Source organism: Brachyhypopomus gauderio, chromosome 16, assembly GCF_052324685.1.
Source record: "Brachyhypopomus gauderio isolate BG-103 chromosome 16, BGAUD_0.2, whole genome shotgun sequence".
Taxonomy (NCBI): Eukaryota; Metazoa; Chordata; class Actinopteri; order Gymnotiformes; family Hypopomidae; genus Brachyhypopomus; species Brachyhypopomus gauderio.
In genome coordinates, this window is record NC_135226.1 from 7,455,274 (window position 1) to 7,477,275 (window position 22,002).

General features: G+C 41.5%; 2 protein-coding genes, 3 long non-coding RNA genes and 1 pseudogene across 5 annotated transcripts; 4 read left to right on the forward strand and 2 right to left on the reverse strand.

Annotated features, from left to right (window-relative positions):
- Positions 1-87: 87 nt before the first annotated feature.
- On the reverse strand, positions 88-1,532 carry LOC143477732 (uncharacterized). The gene is made up of 4 exons (XR_013121628.1): positions 1,392-1,532; positions 816-944; positions 368-463; positions 88-269 (listed from the first exon to the last, which is right to left on the reverse strand). It is a non-coding gene; the product is annotated as an uncharacterized LOC143477732 (long non-coding RNA).
- LOC143477731 (uncharacterized) lies at positions 1,268-7,898 on the forward strand. Its single transcript, XM_076976464.1, has 5 exons — positions 1,268-5,541; positions 5,925-5,983; positions 6,376-6,550; positions 6,703-6,869; positions 7,003-7,898. Exon 1 carries the CDS (start codon positions 1,489-1,491, stop codon positions 2,371-2,373), a length of 885 nt encoding a protein of 294 aa, XP_076832579.1. The 5' UTR covers positions 1,268-1,488; the 3' UTR covers positions 2,374-5,541; positions 5,925-5,983; positions 6,376-6,550; positions 6,703-6,869; positions 7,003-7,898.
- Positions 7,899-11,345: 3,447 nt separating this feature from the next.
- LOC143478092 (uncharacterized) lies at positions 11,346-12,946 on the forward strand. The gene is made up of 4 exons (XR_013121695.1): positions 11,346-11,432; positions 12,117-12,158; positions 12,298-12,385; positions 12,586-12,946. It is a non-coding gene; the product is annotated as an uncharacterized LOC143478092 (long non-coding RNA).
- Positions 12,947-14,355: 1,409 nt separating this feature from the next.
- On the reverse strand, positions 14,356-15,547 carry LOC143478352 (GTP-binding protein RAD-like; annotated as a pseudogene).
- Positions 15,548-17,391: 1,844 nt separating this feature from the next.
- LOC143478056 (uncharacterized) lies at positions 17,392-18,929 on the forward strand. The gene is made up of 3 exons (XR_013121688.1): positions 17,392-17,539; positions 17,692-17,858; positions 18,034-18,929. It is a non-coding gene; the product is annotated as an uncharacterized LOC143478056 (long non-coding RNA).
- Positions 18,930-19,676: 747 nt separating this feature from the next.
- LOC143477296 (uncharacterized) lies at positions 19,677-21,936 on the forward strand. The gene is made up of 5 exons (XM_076975862.1): positions 19,677-19,818; positions 20,259-20,345; positions 21,032-21,073; positions 21,266-21,353; positions 21,553-21,936. Exons 1-5 carry the CDS (start codon positions 19,677-19,679, stop codon positions 21,611-21,613), a joined length of 420 nt encoding a protein of 139 aa, XP_076831977.1. The 3' UTR covers positions 21,614-21,936.
- Positions 21,937-22,002: the final 66 nt, after the last annotated feature.

Genomic DNA, 22,002 nt, shown 5'->3' on the forward strand with positions numbered 1-22,002 from the left:
ATACACTTATTTATTGTTTCTGTTCTGACATATCCCAGCTGCCAATATCTATAAACATAGCAGTTTTTTACAGATAAACATGCCAAACCTGCCTATTTAAAATATATAAACTTAGATGTATATTTGTCCAATGTCTTCTTTCCAACGTCTGAACTCCAATGGTCAAGAAAAATCCGTTTGGTATAGCTCCTTTCGTTTCTCTTCTACAGTGCGGTTCGGTTATGATCAGAGATGAGACGGAGCCCCTTATTTATTGCCCGGTAGGATCGCTGGCGTCAAAAAATAATCAGAAAAAAACAGCAGATTGTTCAGATTTAATGTTAATAAAAATAAAAGATGTTTTAATAAATATATAAAAAGTTCTTACCTCTGGTGTCATGACCTCTGAAACGAAGGATGTTCTTTTTAAACTTGATCGGTCATATTTTAGGACTGCAAAAGTCTTCTCAATGATGGCTTCAGTCTAAAAAAAATATGAAATAAGCACAATATTCAGTAATTAAATTGCTGGAGCTCTTAAAAAAAGGTAAGCTCTACTAAAATGACAAAATAGTGTATTATAATAGCGTATAATAAGAGTATTTAATTAGCTCACTATTTTACACCTTGGTCCATGAACATGTTCCTGGTTTAAAACATGGACCTTCAAGTGTTTTAAAGGGCTTGTTGATAAAGTAGGTGTACTTGTAGCCGGGTAAACTATGTGCAAGACAGGTATCCAAAGTATCCAAGACCAGGACAAAGAAAAACAATATGTCAGGCTAATATCTAAACATGTCTTTGGACTTTACCCATGTTTTAATACAAATATTTACCTGGTTTTCTTCAAAGACAGAAATGTTTCCATCTCTGAGCCTTTTCATTTTCAGGTCAAAAGTGGGGTTTTCAAGCAGGAACATTCTATTGGACCTCAATCTTCTGGACTGCAGGTCTTTTTCTAGTGTCTGCAAACAGAAAAAAACATAATTTTATTAGTGAATTTGTGAAGTGTAATGATGCTTATTGATGTAAATACACCGCACAACATAACATTAGACTTCTTTTCCTGCTGATTATTGGGTGGTATTCCAGATTTTAAATTTTAGTTCAGAAATTGAGTGCTGAAGAAGATTTCCTTTACTGTAACTCACTATTTTTTTAGTCAGTGTAAGACTGTTTTTCTATTGTGGTTTAATATAAATTACCATTGGTGTTACCATGTTTGCCATTAATTAATGAATCTATGGCAGCCCATAGCAGTATTATTTGACCTCCTGTTTCCTGTTTTCACCGGCGCACGGCAGCACGCTCGCACGCAAACGCGGATTCACGTATCACATTAGCATAGCTTAGCTATAGCCTAATACACTTACATTAAACACTACAATTCTAAATCAGTATAATACACTTACCGACATCTGATTATTTTATCTCGTTTCTGTTTTCTCGTCTCTTTTTTCTCCCCCTGTTTCTTTCTTTCTCCCTCTGTTTTGTCTCCCCTGTTTTTTCATGGCTACCGCGGAGGAACGGGCTCTCGTCAAGCTCGGCTCGGAGCTGGACAAGCTGGGTCGGCAGATCCAGCGTCTTCTGGAGAAGCAAGCGGAGCTCACCCAGGAGAAGACCAGGCTCGAGGCCGCCCGCGACGCTGCCTACTCGGCCGTCTCCACTCCCTCGTCACGGCGGCTCAGCGCGACCGCCATCTTGACCCGGGCACCAGGCTGGGAGCGCCAGCGAGGACGCGGAAGGCAGCCGGCGTCGTCACCCCTACCTCAGCCGGACTTCTCCTCTGCGAATCCGTTCGAGGTGCTCAGCTCCAGGTCCTCCGCCTCGCCCTCACCCCTGCGTCCGACACCACCCTCACCAGCGCCGGCACCGAAGAAGAATAAGGGCGGTATCCTTGTTATCGGCGACTCGATAACACGACACGTGAAGATTCACCTGCCAGGCGCTAAAAGAACCCCCACTGTGTCATGTTTTCCAGGCGCTCGTGTCCTGGACGTGGCCAGGCGGCTTCCCTCGGCGCTGAAGCAGCGAGACGACTTCGGCACCGTCGTCCTTCACGTGGGGGCTGTCGACACCTTCGCCCGGCGCAGCGAGATCCTGAAGGAGCACTACCGATCGCTTCTGGACACCGCGCGGAAGAAGACGTCGGCCAGGCTTGTTGTCTCCGGTCCGCTTCCAACGTTCCGGCGAGGGTGCGAGTCATACAGTCGTCTTTTCTGTCTCCACAGCTGGCTCCGGGACACCTGTAGCAGCGCCGGCGTGGACTACGTCGACAACTGGGAGAGTTTCCGAGAGCGTCCATCACTCTACCGCCGAGATGGACTTCACCCCAGTCGCCTAGGCTCGGCAGTCCTCTCCAGGAACATCGAGGACGTGCTACGTCGGGCCTGACCAGCCACAACAAACCACGCAAATCAGCTAAGTAGAACTTACTTCCCTAACTACCAAACCATTGAGACTGTGTCTGTTAGCCGTGGCAGGTATAAGAATAACAGGGCGATATGTTTTAAAAATCTAATTAAAATTAAATTAAATAATCAACATGAAGTGAGCAGCAATATTAAGCTAAGGCTAGGACTTTTAAACATTAGATCACTTGCATCAAAAGCTGTGATAGTAAACGAAATAATCTCAGATAACAGACTAAACGCACTCTGTTTAACAGAAACATGGGCTAGAGTAGGCGAATATGTAAGTTTTAATGAAGCAGCTCCTCCTGGATACAGTTATGTTCATCAGCCCCGTATCACAGGGCGTGGAGGTGGAGTAGCCACAATATATGACACAGACATAGGTTTTACTGTAAAACCAACCACCTCTATTAACTCATTCGAGGCTTTGATAGGTGAAATAGGCAATAATCGTATAGGCAATAAAACAAAGCTTAAATTAGTGACCATCTATCGACCGCCGGGTCCCTACTCAGAATTTCTTCAGGAATTTGCTGAGTTTCTTTCGGAACTAGTCTTAACCATCGAGAGATTTGTAATTGTGGGTGATTTCAACATTCATTATGAAAATGAATCAGACCCACTGAAAATTGCGTTCGACTCCATACTAGATTCAGTAGGTATAGCCCAAAATGTGACAGGGCCTACCCACCGCTGTAAACACACCTTAGACTTAATACTTACTTACGGATTAAACATAGAACATCTGGCAGTCATCCCCCAAAATGACGCCATTTCAGATCATTTCTTACTAATATATGAAATGACTTTATACAATGTACATCAGATGCGCCATACAAAAACCACGCGCACTATTACATCCGACACTGCAGCAACATTTATAAACTTACTGCCAGAGCTACCGAACACTATGCCACTGCAGCCCAATGAATTGGAACAGGCAACACAACAGTTTTATTCCACACTCAGCAATACCTTAGACAGTGTAGCTCCAATTAAAACAAAATTAATTAGGGAGAAAAAGCTATCACCATGGTATGACGAACACACTCGTCTTCTAAAACAGGCAGCTCGAGCAGCGGAGCGAAAATGGAAATCCACCTCACTAGAAGTGTTTAGAATCACATGGAAAGACGCCATAGTCAAATATAAACATGCCCTAATAAAAGCTAGAGCCGCATACTATTCGACACTAATAGAAAACAACAAGAATAACCCTAGATTTCTCTTCGCGACTGTATCTAAACTAACAAGAAATATCAACGACACTAGTTCTAACACAGCACTTACACACACTAGCGATGAATTTTTAAACTTTTTCAATAATAAAATAGATAATATCCGACTACAGAGTCATAATACATCGCAGCCTAACCTCCAATCCAACCCCAGTAGTTCAGCTATTAATAACAATGCATCCAAAAATATTACTGAGCTAAATATCTTCAATCCTATATCGCAAAAAGAGCTCACAACATTGATTAATTCGTCTAAGCCTACATCATGTATATTTGACCCAGTTCCAACCCGTCTATTTAAAGACCTACTCCCAGCCACTGCAGGGCCCTTACTTAATATGATTAACTCCTCCCTTAACCTAGGTTACATGCCCAAACAATTAAAATGCGCCGTAATTAGACCCTTGATTAAAAAACAGAATCTCGATCCGCAGATTTTAGCCAACTATAGACCCATTTCTAATCTCCCATTTATCTCTAAAATTTTAGAAAAAGCAGTTTCCAATCAGTTAAACCACTATCTCCAATCAAATAGTATCCATGAAAAGTTCCAATCAGGATTTAGACCAAACCACAGCACTGAAACAGCTTTACTCAGGGTAGTGAATGATCTACTAATATCGGCCGATAATGGGCTCGTCTCGTTCCTTATACTGTTGGATCTTAGTGCAGCTTTTGATACTGTAGACCACAACATTTTGCTGGATAGACTAGAAAACACAGTAGGTATTAAAGGAGTCGCACTCTCCTGGTTTAGATCATATTTAACTGACCGCTTCCAATGTGTAAGTGTTAATAATAAAACCTCTAAATCTGTGCAGGTTAAATATGGTGTCCCACAAGGGACAGTCCTAGGACCACTTCTATTCACACTGTACATGTTACCCTTAGGCGAAATTATGCATAAGCATGACATCAGTTTCCATTCCTACGCAGACGACACTCAGCTATATTTATCGGCAAAACCCGATGATTTAGGCGCAAACAGTAAGATTGAGAAATGTGTAGAAGAGATAAAACATTGGATGGCATGTAACTTTCTAGCACTAAATGCCGATAAAACAGAATTGATAATAGTTGGGTCTAGGGCTGCGAGAGACAAGATACATAATGCAGCATTGAATCTACATTCTTTTACTATAACCCCCAGCGCAGAGGTAAAGAACTTGGGCGTCACAATAGACCCAGATCTCTCGTTCGATACACATATTAATAATATAACTAGGGTAGCGTTCTTTCACTTGCGCAACATTGCCAAAATTAGAAACATATTAAATATTAGTGATGCAGAAAAACTAATCCATGCATTCATATCCTCTCGTTTAGATTATTGCAACAGTCTCCTAGCTGGATGTTCTGGTAAATCGATAAACAAACTCCAGCTGGTTCAGAACGCAGCAGCACGAGTTTTAACAAAAACTAAAAAGTTTGATCACATTAGTCCCGTACTATCGTCATTACACTGGCTGCCAATTAGATTCCGTATTGACTATAAAATACTTTTATTAACATATAAAACGCTGCATGGCTTAGCTCCAGACTATCTTAGTGAACTTATTGAACAATATAACCCAGCGCGTTCACTTCGCTCGCAGGACGCAGGGTTATTAACTGTTCCTAGGATCAAAAAGATCACAGCAGGTGGAAGAGCCTTTTCTTTTAAAGCTCCACAATTGTGGAATAATCTTCCTGCCTCTATTCGGGACTCAGACACAGTCTCAATGTTTAAAACTCGATTAAAGACTCATCTGTTTAGTTTGGCCTTTGATTAATCTGTTACATATTTACTACATCTCGTATCTTTTCTCCGAGGTTCACCTGGAGAGTAACATTGCAGTCGGAGCCTACAATACCAGCATCGCTGCTCCGACACGGAATGAAAGCCTGGCGTTCATCAACAGACATTTACAGTGACAATATCATAACCCAGAACTTTCATTTTTACCTTTACTTAGTCTGATTGTGTGATTTGTGTGTGACTTGTGTATTTGTCTGTATTTTGTGTAATCTGTGTGTTAACGGGCCGCCCAATGGAGGATGGGTTCCCTTTTGAGTCTTGGTTCTCCCGAGGTTTCTTCCTATTCCCCACTATCTTAGGGAGTTTTTCCTCGCCACTGTCGCCCTTGGCTTGCTCATTAGGGTTCTGGACCCGTAGTATTGTTAACCTTTTAAATCCTGTAAGGCGCTTTGTGACAACATGTGTTGTGAAAAGCGCTATACAAATAAACTTTGATTGATTGATTGATTGATATTCAATGTTTGGTGAGTGTGACATATTTCTTTGACATTACAGGTACTGCAGAGTATTTGATGCTGCGCTACTGATCACATTAAGTACTTTCATTTATTTTAGTAAGTACATTTATTGAATCATAACAGTCAAGTTTGCAATTATGTTTTCTTGTCAGATATGTGCATATCAGTGTAACTGCTCAGTTGCCTATGTGAGACACGTGAAAATTCACAGAAATATGCACAATTTAAAACTGCAGTGTTGTATCCCTAATTGCAAAAGGACCTTTCGAAAATGTCACCCAGCTTCTGATGGCTCATTTCTCAGAGAACACCACAGGACTAGTTCTTCATGCAGATCTAAGTTTCCATTGAAAAAATACACTCTACACATGTGTGTGTTGTGTGTGTGTATGTATGTCATGTGTCAATTTATCAAGGGTTCACACACAAGGTTGTAATTTGCTGTATTTCAAAAGAATTTGACAGGAAATTTTTTTGTGATGTTTCAGGTAGAACAGCAGGACACTGTATTCAGCGCTGGATGGTCAGCCTTAAGGGCCATGTAATATGTGAGGGGATCCAACCCACCTTCTTGACAGGGCTTGCTGCCTTATTTTCTATCTTCTACATCTTCAATCTCGAATACCAAGAAGAGGCCTCATGCACTCTTGAATTCATCCAAAGGTTAGGTATTTTCACTAAAACATGTGTTTCTTATCTCTTTAATGGTATACTATTGTGAACAAAACATTTTCTGCTTTTTGTTGTGTTGTTAATGTAAGTGAGTTACACAAATTGAGTTTTACACTGTCTGAAGAGACACTATTATTTTTCAGGCGCTTCATTGGTATAAACCCTGAGTGAGGCACCAAGGCTGGACGGGGCAAAGACTTGTCCAAAAAAACTGGCAAAGCCACCAGCAAAAAGATGACAACAGTCAACCCACATGTATCCACTCTGCTGAGAAGACTGATGGACTTTCACTGGGACTTCATTTAAAATGGTGAGATTATTCAGTCCCATTGCACACACACACACACACACACACACACACACACACACACACACACAAAGACACCAGCTTGTCTCATTGCTTTAATTCTTTTTCCCTCACAACCTTTCTCTCTCTCTTACAGGGTAGAAAGTCTGAATTGCTGTTATTCACGCACCTCACCTGGTCCCTCAACACAAGCTCCATAACAAAGCCCAGCAGCGTCTCTACTTCCTGTAGACTGAGGAAAGCACACCTTCCACCTCCCATCCTCACCATGTTCTACAGAGGGACTGTAGAGAGCATCCTGAGCGCCTGCATTACCGTCTGGTTCAGGAGCTGCAACATCTCGGAGCCCAAGACCCTACAGCGGATAGTGAGGATAGCCGAGAAGATCATTGGTGTCTCTCTCCCCTCCATCAGTGACATCTACACCACACGCTGCATCCGCAAAGTCACCAGCATTGTGGAAGACCCAACCCACCCATCACACGGTCTCTTCACTCTGATGCCGTCCGGCAAAAGATACAGGAGCATCCGAGCCTCCACCTCCAGACTCTGTAATAGCTTTGTTCACCAGGCAGTCAGGCTCCTCAACTCCCAGACACAGAACTGACACACACCAACACTGATCTGACCCCACACACGCACAAAAAGACTGCACTGAACCCCCCACCAGAAATAGTTGCTGCTCTCCCACAGGACCTATTAACTACCTCAGAACCACTGTGTTCATGTATGTTCCATATGATACAGTATATCACTCATCTCAGACACCACTTAGACCACATTGCACTGTACCAGCTCTTTACACCATCATGTCTCAATTGTCTCTGGCCTGTTGTATTTATTGTAATGTTTTGCTGTGAGATTGCCCTATGCTGCACATTTTGCACAGTCTTGAACTGCTACCCTGCCGCACTTTATGTTGTCTGTTGTACTGTCAATTTGTGTTACACCATGGTTGCGGAGGAACGAAATTTCGTCACACTGTGTACCTGCACTCTGATGTAATGACAATAAAAAGCCACTTGACTTGAAGTTTGTCTGGATTGTTCCTGTTGTTTCATTATCGGAACTGTTATGTTGTGACTAGTTTCATGTCAACATTTCCAAGTCTGAATGCCTTGTTCTTTTATTGCACTATTTTCAGTCAAAGGGTTGTGTTGTTTTTTTGTTTGTTTTTTTTTTTTTACAAAGAAGGCACTATTTGAATGTAGAGAATTTAAATTATGTTAAAATAAAAGGCAAAGTGCATTAAGAAGCTGTGTTTTTTTCACATTGCAATTACATACTGCTAAATTCACAAATCACATTCTGTTGTAGTTTGTAGATTTTGTTGTAGTTTTGTAGAGTACTACTATTATTATCATAACTATAATTATAAATATCAGTTATGGAAGCAGTGGTGTATTATTATTATGGTTACTATTAATACTTTTACTACTATTATTGTCACGGTGAGGCGGCCCTCTACCGGCCGCCTCTGTCTACAGCGGCTGTTGTTGTTGCTGTTGTTTGGTGACGTCATGTGCGTCCCTCAGGTGGGCAGAGCCCGTGATCCGTCTCACCTGAGGGTCGTTTGTTTGCCTATATATGTCTTGTCTTTGTACCAGATGACCGCTGGTCATTATATCCTTAATTTGGAGATATTGCACGGGTTTTAGGTTTGCACACTTTCTATTAAACCATCCTTTTTCCCTGAGACTTGGTGTGATCGCTTCCTTTTAGTTGCTCACCCCCGCCCGTCACAGAATGACCAGCCACCCTTCGGAAGCCGCCGAGTCTCTTTTTCTTTCTCCTTCGTTCGTGGTCATGTCTCGTGGTAAGTGTTTGTCTGCGTGGTGTTTTGTGAAGAGTTCCGCCTTGCTTTTGTGTTGTGTTTGTGGCACGGCGTGGACCAGGGCTGTCTGCCCTGGGAAAACTCTTCGTGTCTGTTGTTTGTTAGTTTGTTTGAAGAGCTCCGCCGTGTCTGTGTTTGTGGCACGGCGAGGACCAGGACGTCTTCCCTGGAAAGGCTCTTCATGTTTTGTGTTGGTTAAAACGTGTGTTCATGTCGACGAATGTGTGGATCAGTGTGCGTGCTCGTTATGTTTAATGTTACATGTTTTGTGTGTGACGCGGTCGCCGCTCGTCACTGTCGCCTCGCTCCCCGTGTGTCTTGTGTTAAATGTGGGGAGCGACTGCGACTCTGAGCGGCGCGCGTCACTGTGTGTTTATGTCGAGTGCGCATGTGTAGGTCCCATCTGTCTGTTTGTGCACCGTTTTTGTTTGCTTGTCTAGTCTTTGCATGTGTGTTGTGTCCTAGCGTGTTGTCAACTGTTTGCGTGTAATTCCACGCATGCTCCTCCCCGTGAATGTGTGTTTGGGGGGGGACCGGCTGTGGTCCCGTGCCATGGGGTGTGGCATGGAGGGCGTCGCTCCTGAGGGAGGCCCTGAATAGGGTAGGGCGCGTTTGTGGTGTGTGTGTGTGTGTGTGTGTGTGTGTGTGTGTGTGTGTGCGCGTGCTGTTCTCTGTGCAGGTGCTTCTCCTTGGCGGTGTTCCTGGACCTTGTGGGGGTCTCCACCTGGCAGGAGCCCTCTTGTGTTGTGGGGTGACCGGAGCCCGGTCATGAAGAGCCCCTCCCTAGAGGGCTGGGGCCCCCGGATGTTTGGGGACCATGGGGCTCCGGTCTGAAAAGCTCCTGCTGAGGAGGGAGATCCTCCCTCCTGCCCGGGGTGACCAGGAGGCCCTTGGGGCTGCTCCCTAGCCCGCGTTGGGGATGCTCTGGGTCTCGGTCTCTGGCGCTCCTGGGTTGGGTGGAGGAGTCCACCTTGCGAGGAGAGGCCCCGGGAGGGGTTGGCTTCCCAGGAGGCTGGGGTGACCCCTAGCAGAAGGCAGGGGTCAGCTCTGGGAGGAGGTAGGTCCAGGAGGTGAAGTAGCCACGCCTTGGAGAGGTAGCCTGCACACACACACACATACACGAGGGACGAGAGAGGAGCTGTAGCCCCTCGTCCTCACACCTGTGGGGCTCACCGGCTGAAGGCCGGTTAGGGCGTGAGGGCCCTGTGACCGACTGGGGCGTGGTTTTGTGTTAACGGCCCGGTCGGTCCAGGGTCCCGCCCGGGGAGGCGAGCTGAGTAATGAGTGTTTTTGTGTTTCAGCTCCCGGACTCAGGAGGTGTCCATGCCTGTCCCTGCCTTCCTGCCCCTTCGTGTTTTGTGTGCAGCCGCTGTGTGCCACACACCCAGTGGAGGGGAGTGCGGCTTGGTGGGGGGGGGTCTGTCACGGTGAGGCGGCCCTCTACCGGCGGTCCACAGCGGCTGTTGTTGTTGTTGTTGTTTGGTGACGTCATGTGCGTCCCTCAGGTATGCAGAGCCCGTGATCCGTCTCACCTGAGGGTCGTTTGTTTGCCTATATATGTCTTGTCTTTGTACCAGTTGACCGCTGCTCATTATATCCTTAATTTGGAGATATTGCACGGGTTTTAGGTTTGCACACTTTCTATTAAACCATCAGTTTTCCCTGAGACTTGGCGTGATCGCTTCCTTTTAGTTGCTCACCCCCGCCCGTCACAATTATTATCATAACTATTATTATAAACTGTTATGGAAGCAGTGGTGGATAATGTAATTGTAATGACAATATAGCCATTATTTTACTTTATTATTATTCTACTTTACAATGTTATTTTATTATATTTTACCATTGTATGTACCTTATGCTTTGGCAATACAAATGTACATATTTGTCATGCCAATAAAGCGCCATTGAATTGGATTGAATTGGATTAGAATGTGGAACATAACACTTCTTACACTGCCCTGATGTCATAATAATGACACATATGAGGATCATTCCATGTACACTATAATTTCAGATCAGATTGTGTAGTGTGACGCAACTGACCATGTTTGCCAAAATGAAGTGTCTCTGGTGTTGGTGTGCAGGGGGAATCCAGGACGAGTCAACAGACACAGACATGAACAAGGAGTCCAGAAGAGAAATCAAACTAAAAGCTAAAAGAAAAGCAAAAGAGGAGACAGAAAACATCATTCCCTTGAGTGAGTGAATGAGTACAATGTTAACAACTTATTTTGTGGCATGTATAGGGACTTATTTAAGGTATTTTTCTTTGAACACAGTTCAGTAAAGCTCAGTATCAGTAAGGTTCATGTAAATGGTTTATTCACTGTGTATCTTTATGCTTGTAGCAGTACTGAAAGTCTTTCCCTTTAGAAAATCATTAATAAATTGCAATAATTAGAATTCACAGGAAACAAACACAGTTACATGTTACTCCTAGGTAGCGTTAAGTAACTTTGGAGTTCATTATTATGGGTCAGGGGCTGTACTGTGATACTGATCACATCACCCTGGTAAAACCTCTATTAATGTCAATACCAGAAAAACAAGCATCAACACAGCTCAACTGAAAAACATTCATCTGACATTCTCATGTAAAATTGATTAGTGTATGTTGAAGAACATTTTTTTTGTTGTTGCAGAAGCTCCTGTGACCGATGATCTGGATAAGATGATCGATGATCTCTTCCACTTTCTCCAGGACTATTCTTCTGACCTTCCACCTCTAGGTGATCAAGAGACATTCATACAAAATCCCATACTGAAAACACATTTGCTAATTTACTGACATCAACTTGTTCAATACTTATTAATATCAATACCATAGAAGTTTACATTAACACATCAGCATCAGTACGATTCATGTAAATGGTTTATTCACTGTGTATCTTTATGCTTGTAGCAGTACTGGAAGTCTTTTCCTTTTGAAAATCATTAATAAATTGCAATAATCAGAATTCACAGGAAACAAACACAGTTACTCCTAGGTAGCGTTAAGTAACTTTGGAGTTTATTGCTAGAGCCATTAAGTGAAAAATAAGAGAAAAAGAAACAGAAAATAGGTCTGTTCTATAGGATTTCTCTTTTCTTTCTATTTTTGTTGTTATTTTTGTCTGTTTTGTTCTTGTCTTTGTTCTTTTTTGTATTTCTCTGTAAAGCATCCTTGGGTACTTTGAAAGGCACTATATAAGTGGAAATTATTATTATTATTATTATTATTATTATTATTATTATTATTATTATTATTATGGGTCAGGGGCTGTACTGTGATACTGATCACATCACCCTGGTAAAACCCCTATTAATGTCAATACCAGAAAAACAAGCATAAAAACAGCTCAAATTAAAAACATTCATCTGACATTCTCATGTAAAATTAGTGTATGTTGAAAAAAAAAATTTTGTTGTTGCAGAAACACCTGTTCTGGACTTTTCTTCTCATCTTCCACCTCTAGGTGATCAAGAAACATTCATACAAAAAACACATTTGCTAATTTACTGAAGTTTACATTAACACAGATCAGCTGAAAAATATTCACCTGTTATTACCACACAATATTTAATAAGGGCTTCTTGAAAAAAAATTTTTTGCAGAAGGAACTATGAAATATGTGTTCTCGACATCTGTCAGGAACCCTCACAGGCTCCCTTGGACAAGACTGAGGTCTCTTGCACCCTGCATGTAGGTGACCAAGAGACATTCATACAGAATCCTATGCTGATTACACGTTTGCTAATTTACTGACATCAACCTGTTCAATAGCTAGTAATATAAATAAGAGAGACTCTTACATTTACAGAAATCAGCTGAAAAATATTAACCTGTTATTACCATTTAATATTTAATAAGGGCGTGTTGAAAAAAAATCTTTTTTTTTGCAGAAGGAACTTTGAAAGGAACTCTCAACGAGTCCTGTCAGGAGATCTTGCAACTCACCTCTAGCCTGTTCCTGTGTCTTCATGTTGTTGTTGTTGTTGTGGTGTTTGTCCCTCAGGTGGGCGGAGCCCGCGATCCGTCTCACAGTCTTGTTGTTGTTGTTGTTGTGGTGTTTGTCCCTCAAGTTGGCGGAGCCCGTGATCCGTCTCACAGTCGTATTTTTGTTGTTGTTGTGGTGTTTGTCCCTCAGGTGGGCGGAGCCCGCGATCCGTCTCACCTGAGGGTCGTTTGTTTGTCTATGTATGTCTTGTCTTTGTACCAGTTGACCGCTGGTTATTATACCCTTAATTTTGAACAAGTCACGGGTTTTTGGTTTACGCACTTATTCTATTAAACCATACATTTTCCCTAAGACTTGGCGTGATCGTTTCCTTTTTGTTTCACTCACCCTGCCCGTCACACATGCAAGTCTGTCAACATCGACTTTTCATCATCAGTTTAGGCTCCCATAATCCCTCATATTCTGTTTTTACAATATAAAATATACAAATATATGCCTGTTCAGTTGTCTAGTCCGTGGGGTTAGTGTTGAAAACACAGCTTGTGGTCTTAGCAGCCTAGGAGGAGGCCGACAGAGTCCGGCTCTCTCAGAGCACTGTGAGGTTGTGGCAGGTCTTGGACTTTTGTCGGAAGGCCATCTTCTTGTTCTTCCGGGCAACCATGTGGCCCAGGAAGCATTTGGCCTTTTTGCTGACTGCCCTCTGTGTGGGGTGGGGGGTAACAAAAAGTGAACAGGAGGGGGAGAAGGTGGGGTGGACACATGAGAATCACATGTGCAGGTTAAAGGTACAGGGTTCCCACACCTTGGTTAACATAAAATTCAAGGACCTTTCAATGACTTTCCAGGACCAACTTCCTCAAATTCAAGGACTGCACCTGCCAGCATTTACCTACTCTTACCCCTGAATATGTTATCAAAAAACGATGTTAATACAACGCAAATTCAAAAGACTGAATGTCATTTCAAGCCATGCATCCTGAAATTTTTTGTGCATGACATTAAGCGCTGATTCTACGAAAACTTCACTCACACTCAACATGACTGGCAAGTTAGCGATGCACATCTGAGATGACGACATTCACGTAAAATGGCTATAGTTGTTGAAGGATCAACAACTACCTACAGGAAACACTTGCTTTCGGTGCTGAACAAACAAACAAATTTCTCTACAGGAGAATGACCAAACTTTGCCAAGTAAAAGTCAGCATAAGCCCTGTAGAATCAATGTAATTTTAAATGAACTTGTGCTGGCAAAATAATAACATGTTGACAGTAGACAAATAATAATAATAATAACAATAATACACATATGCATATACACATACAGTACATACATAAAACAGAGGAGCAAAGCCATATAATGAGATCAAGGACCGTCAAGGACGGCTGTCTTTTATGCCTGTTTTCAAAAACTTTCCAGGGCCTTGAACTTATTTTTTCAGATTCACAAACTTTCAAGGATTTCAAGGACCCGTGGGAACCCTGAAGGTAGCTCTGCGGGACTTGAGGGACATTGGTTTGTCATCAGGGGCTAATCTCCGGGAAGAAGCAGTGGCCGTGTTTATTTTGCCGAGTCTACCATGCATCAGTCAGCTAGCGGCGGCTAAACGCTTGCAGCTTTCACCTCAGCTGCCTAGGGAGGGGGGGACATGGGGGCCTATCTTCTCAATCACATGGTTTAAGGAGCGAGCCCCCTGGAAAAGATGATGCGCAACTAACCGTCTACTGACAATTCTCTGGAGCGCCCCAGGTCACTCTTGTTTCCCACCAGGATGACGGGGATGTTTTCCGACTGGTGCGCCCAGCGAAGCTGTATGCGCAGCTCCGAAGCCTTCTCAAAGCTGGACTTGTCCGTCACCGAGTTTACAATGATGTAGGCGTCGCCCATCCACATGCACTGATCCTTCAGCCACTGGCTGTTATCCTGTGGAATGGCACCCGGTTAATACAAAAGGCGCAGAACGCTCTGTGGCGTATCACCAATCCTGTGGTTTTAGGTGGTTGTTATCAGCGAGTGACTCGCTCACCTGTTCCCATATGTCCTACAAAAGCAGATTTGTCTCTTCTTCGTTGACGATGATTGACCTATCATATGTGTTTCCTGATGGGAAGAAGGAAGTAAAAAATAAGAACATTTATTCTGAAGTACTCAGCATCTCTTATCACAGTACCAGAGTCACCTATCCCAGTATCTAGACAGTAGGATTTTGACAAATCATCCATCAATCTGAGCCCTGACCGTGGAGTTTTCCTTTAGAGCCAGTGTATTAATCTTTTACACCCACTCTGCCTGGTGTTTGACTACAACTACCTAAGCTCTATTTGAGTAATGGGTGCAGCTGTGGCTGGCTGGAAATAGCAGAAATCAATACACCTTTACCTGCTCTCCCATATGACCCATTACACTGTCTGTTAGTCAGACCAGATTGTGAGGTCCTTGAATTAGCTTAATCCCATGTCCTTGGAACATGTTCTACTAAAAAGCAAGCATTATCTCGCAACAACAAAAGTGCCCACATTGGCACCAAGACTTTACCTGTCTCCTCTGAGTCGTGACTGTCCTCAACTCCACCAAATATCCTCGCCAGACTCGACTTCCCTACGTTGAGCTCGCCAAGAAGCACAACCTTGTAGGTGTGTCCATGGGAGTCGCTCCCGGAGGAGATGACAGAGTCGGATGAATCAGACACGCAGCTGTCACGGTGCTGCTCCCCGGGACCGTAGGAGGTGCAGCGCGTGAGTGTGGAGAGCTCGGCGCTCTGCACTGAGGGCATGGTGGAGCAGAACTCGCGGTGGTCCACTGGTATGCTCCTCCGGTGTAAACTCTGCAGGTTGAAGGGAGGAAAGGGTATACTTCCTCTCCTTTTATCCATGTTCCGCAACTTGTCTCCTTTGTTCAAAGTCATGATTATAATATAAGCAGTTTGTTAATATTGTTTGTCCCACTAAGTAGACAGCCCATATTAGCCTACATTAAATACACTTATTTATTGTTTCTGTTCTGACATATCCCAGCTGCCAATATCTATAAACATAGCAGTTTTTTACAGATAAACATGCCAAACCTGCCTATTTAAAATATATAAACTTAGATGTATATTTGTCCAATGTCTTCTTTCCAACGTCTGAACTCCAATGGTCAAGAAACATCCGTTTGGTATAGCTCCTTTCGTTTCTCTTCTACAGTGCGGTTCGGTTATGATCAGAGATGAGACGGAGCCCCTTATTTATTGCCCGGTAGGATCGCTGGCGTCAAAAAATAATCAGAAAAAAACAGCAGATTGTTCAGATTTAATGTTAATAAAAATAAAAGATGTTTTAATAAATATATAAAAAGTTCTTACCTCTGGTGTCATGACCTCTGAAACGAAGGATGTTCTTTTTAAACTTGATCGGTCATATTTTAGGACTGCAAAAGTCTTCTCAATGATGGCTTCAGTCTAAAAAAAATATGAAATAAGCACAATATTCAGTAATTAAATTGCTGGAGCTCTTAAAAAAAGGTAAGCTCTACTAAAATGACAAAATAGTGTATTATAATAGCGTATAATAAGAGTATTTAATTAGCTCACTATTTTACACCTTGGTCCATGAACATGTTCCTGGTTTAAAACATGGACCTTCAAGTGTTTTAAAGGGCTTGTTGATAAAGTAGGTGTACTTGTAGCCGGGTAAACTATGTGCAAGACAGGTATCCAAAGTATCCAAGACCAGGACAAAGAAAAACAATATGTCAGGCTAATATCTAAACATGTCTTTGGACTTTACCCATGTTTTAATACAAATATTTACCTGGTTTTCTTCAAAGACAGAAATGTTTCCATCTCTGAGCCTTTTCATTTTCAGGTCAAAAGTGGGGTTTTCAAGCAGGAACATTCTATTGGACCTCAATCTTCTGGACTGCAGGTCTTTTTCTAGTGTCTGCAAACAGAAAAAAACATAATTTTATTAGTGAATTTGTGAAGTGTAATGATGCTTATTGATGTAAATACACCGCACAACATAACATTAGACTTCTTTTCCTGCTGATTATTGGGTGGTATTCCAGATTTTAAATTTTAGTTCAGAAATTGAGTGCTGAAGAAGATTTTCTTTACTGTAACTCACTATTTTTTTAGTCAGTGTAAGACTGTTTTTCTATTGTGGTTTAATATAAATTACCATTGGTGTTACCATGTTTGCCATTAATTAATGAATCTATGGCAGCCCATAGCAGTATTATTTGACCTATTCAATGTTTGGTGAGTGTGACATATTTCTTTGACATTACAGGTACTGCAGAGTATTTGATGCTGTGCTACTGATCACATTAAGTACTTTCATTTATTTTAGTAAGTACATTTATTGAATCATAACAGTCAAGTTTGCAATTATGTTTTCTTGTCAGATATGTGCATATCAGTGTAACTGCTCAGTTGCCTATGTGAGACACGTGAAAATTCACAGAAATATGCACAATTTAAAACTGCAGTGTTGTATCCCTAATTGCAAAAGGACCTTTCGAAAATGTCACCCAGCTTCTGATGGCTCATTTCTCAGAGAACACCACAGGACTAGTTCTTCATGCAGATCTAAGTTTCCATTGAAAAAATACACTCTACACATGTGTGTGTTGTGTGTGTGTATGTGTGTCATGTGTCAATTTATCAAGGGTTCACACACAAGGTTGTAATTTGCTGTATTTCAAAAGAATTTGACAGGAAATTTTTTTGTGATGTTTCATGTGGAACAGCAGGACACTGTATTCAGCGCTGGATGGTCAGCCTTGAGGGCCATGTAATATGTGAGGGGATCCAACCCACCTTCTTGACAGGGCTTGCTGCCTTATTTTCTATCTTCTACATCTTCAATCTCGAATACCAAGAAGAGGCCTCATGCACTCTTGAATTCATCCAAAGGTTAGGTATTTTCACTAAAACATGTGTTTCTTATCTCTTTAATGGTATACTATTGTGAACAAAACATTTTCTGCTTTTTGTTGTGTTGTTAATGTAAGTGAGTTACACAAATTGAGTTTTACACTGTCTGAAGAGACACTATTATTTTTCAGGCGCTTCATTGGTATAAACCCTGAGTGAGGCACCAAGGCTGGACGGGGCAAAGACTTGTCCAAAAAAACTGGCAAAGCCACCAGCAAAAAGATGACAACAGTCAACCCACATGTATCCACTCTGCTGAGAAGACTGATGGACTTTCACTGGGACTTCATTTAAAATGGTGAGATTATTCAGTCCCATTGCACACACACACACACACACACACACACACACACACACACACACACACACACACACACACACACACACACACACACACACACACACACAAAGACACCAGCTTGTCTCATTGCTTTAATTCTTTTTCCCTCACAACCTTTCTCTCTCTCTTACAGGGTAGAAAGTCTGAATTGCTGTTATTCACGCACCTCACCTGGTCCCTCAACACAAGCTCCATAACAAAGCCCAGCAGCGTCTCTACTTCCTGTAGACTGAGGAAAGCACACCTTCCACCTCCCATCCTCACCATGTTCTACAGAGGGACTGTAGAGAGCATCCTGAGCGCCTGCATTACCGTCTGGTTCAGGAGCTGCAACATCTCGGAGCCCAAGACCCTACAGCGGATAGTGAGGATAGCCGAGAAGATCATTGGTGTCTCTCTCCCCTCCATCAGTGACATCTACACCACACGCTGCATCCGCAAAGTCACCAGCATTGTGGAAGACCCAACCCACCCATCACACGGTCTCTTCACTCTGATGCCGTCCGGCAAAAGATACAGGAGCATCCGAGCCTCCACCTCCAGACTCTGTAATAGCTTTGTTCACCAGGCAGTCAGGCTCCTCAACTCCCAGACACAGAACTGACACACACCAACACTGATCTGACCCCACACACGCACAAAAAGACTGCACTGAACCCCCCACCAGAAATAGTTGCTGCTCTCCCACAGGACCTATTAACTACCTCAGAACCACTGTGTTCATGTATGTTCCATATGATACAGTATATCACTCATCTCAGACACCACTTAGACCACATTGCACTGTACCAGCTCTTTACACCATCATGTCTCAATTGTCTCTGGCCTGTTGTATTTATTGTAATGTTTTGCTGTGAGATTGCCCTATGCTGCACATTTTGCACAGTCTTGAACTGCTACCCTGCCGCACTTTATGTTGTCTGTTGTACTGTCAATTTGTGTTACACCATGGTTGCGGAGGAACGAAATTTCGTCACACTGTGTACCTGCACTCTGATGTAATGACAATAAAAAGCCACTTGACTTGAAGTTTGTCTGGATTGTTCCTGTTGTTTCATTATCGGAACTGTTATGTTGTGAATAGTTTCATGTCAATATTTCCAAGTCTGAATGCCTTGTTCTTTTATTGCACTATTTTCAGTCAAAGGGTTGTGTTGTTTTTTTGTTTGTTTTTTTTTATACAAAGAAGGCACTATTTGAATGTAGAGAATTTAAATTATGTTAAAATAAAAGGCAAAGTGCATTAAGAAGCTGTGTTTTTTTCACATTGCAATTACATGCTGCTAAATTCACAAATCACATTCTGTTGTAGTTTGTAGATTTTGTTGTAGTTTTGTAGATTACTGCTATTATTATCATAACTATAATTATAAATGTCAGTTATGGAAGCAGTGGTGTATTATTATTATGGTTACTATTAATACTTTTACTACTATTATCATAACTATTATTATAAACTGTTATGGAAGCAGTGGTGGATAATGTAATTGTAATGACAATATAGCCATTATTTTACTTTTTTATTATTATACTTTACTATGTTATTTTATTATATTTTACCATTGTATGTACCTTATGCTTTGGCAATACAAATGTACATATTTGTCATGCCAATAAAGCACCATTGAATTGGATTAAATTGGATTAGAATGTGGAACATAACACTTCTTACACTGCCCTGATGTCATAATAATGACACATATGAGGATCATTCCATGTACACTATAATTTCAGATCAGATTGTGTAGTGTGAAGATACTGACCATGTTTGCCAAAATGAAGTGTCTCTGGTGCTGGTGTGCAGGAGGAATCCAGGATGATGAAACAGACACAGACATGAACAAGGAGCCCAGAAGAGGAACCAAACTAAAAGCTAAAAGAAAAGCAAAAGAGGAGACAGAAAATATCATTCCCTTGAGTGAGTGAATGAGTACAATGTTAACTTATTTTGTGGCATGTATAGGGACTTATTTAAGGTATTTTTCTTTGAACACAGTTCAGTAAAGCTCAGTATCAGTAAGGTTCATGTAAATGGTTTATTCACTGTGTATCTTTATGCTTGTAGCAATACTGAAAGTCTTTCCCTTTAGAAAATCATTAATAAATTGCAATAATCAGAATTCACAGGAAACAAACACAGTTACATGTTACTCCTAGGTAGCGTTAAGTAACTTTGGAGTTTATTATTATGGGTCAGGGGCTGTACTGTGATACTGATCACATCACCCTGGTAAAACCCCTATTAATGTCAATACCAGAAAAACAAGCATCAACACAGCTCAACTGAAAAACATTCATCTGACATTCTCATGTAAAATTAATTAGTGTATGTTGAAAAAAAATTTTTTGTTGTTGCAGAAGCACCTGTGACCGATGATCTGGATAAGATGATTGATGATCTCTTCCACTTTCTCCAGGACTATTCTTCTGACCTTCCACCTCTAGGTGATCAAGAGACATTCATACAAAATCCCATGCTGAAAACACATTTGCTAATTTACTGACATCAACTTGTTCAATACTTATTAATATCAATACCATAGAAGTTTACATTAACACATCAGCATCAGTACGATTCATGTAAATGGTTTATTCACTGTGTATCTTTATGCTTGTAGCAGTACTGGAAGTCTTTTCCTTTTGAAAATCATTAATAAATTGCAATAATCAGAATTCACAGGAAACAAACACAGTTACATGTTACTCCTAGGTAGTGTTAAGTAACTTTGGAGTTTATTGCTAGAGCCATTAAGTGAAAAATAAGAGAAAAAGAAACAGAAAATACGTCTGTTTTATAGGATTTCTCTTTTTTTTCTATTTTTGTTGTTAATTTTGTCTATTTTGTTCTTGTCTTTGTTCTTTTTTGTATTTCTCTGTAAAGCGTCCTTGGGTACTTTGAAAGGCGCTATATAAGTGGAAATTATTATTATTATTATTATTATTATTATTATTATTAATATTATTATGGGTCAGAGGCTGTACTGTGATACTGATCACATCACCCTGGTAAAACCCCTTTTAATGTCAATACCAGAAAAAACAAGCATAAAAACAGCTCAAATTAAAAACATTCATCTGACATTCTCATGTAAAATTAGTGTATGTTGAAAAAATTTTTTTTGTTGTTGCAGAAAAACCTGTTCTGGACTTTTCTTCTCACCTTCCACCTCTAGGTGATCAAGAAACATTCATACAAAATCCCATGCTGAAAACACACATGCTAATTTACTGACATCAACTTGTTCAATACTTATTAATATCAATACCATAGAAGTTTACATTAACACAGATTAGCTGAAAAATATTCACCTGTTATTACCACACAATATTTAATAAGGGCTTCTTGAAAAAATATTCTTTTGCAGAAGGAACTATGAAATATGTGTTCTCGACATCTGTCAGGAACCCTCACAGGCTTCCTTGGACGAGACTGAGGTCTCTTGCACCCTGCATGTAGGTGACCAAGAGACATTCATACAGAATCCTATGCTGATTACACGTTTGCTAATTTACTGACATCAACCTGTTCAATAGCTAGTAATATAAATAAGAGAGACTCTTACATTTACAGAAATCAGCTGAAAAATATTAACCTGTTATTACCATTTAATATTTAATAAGGGCGTGTTGAAATAAAATTTTTTTTTTGCAGAAGGAACTTTGAAAGGAACTCTCAACGAGTCCTGTCAGCAGATCTTGCAACTCACCTCTAGCCTGTTCCTGTGTCTTCATGCTGTCATGGTACGGCGGGCCCCCTACCGGTCGCCTCCGTCTACAGCAGCAGTTGTTGTTGTTGTTGTTGTGGTGTTTGTCCCTCAGGTGGGCGGAGCCCGCGATCCGTCTCACAGTCGTGTTGTTGTTGTTGTGGTGTTTGTCCCTCAAGTGGGCGGAGCCCGTGATCCGTCTCACAGTCATGTTTTTGTTGTTGTTGTGGTGTTTGTCCCTCAGGTGGGCGGAGCCCGCGATCCGTCTCACCTGAGGGTCGTTTGTTTGTCTATGTATGTCTTGTCTTTGTACCAGTTGACCGCTGGTTATTATACCCTTAATTTTGAACAAGTCACGGGTTTTTGGTTTACGCACTTATTCTATTAAACCATACATT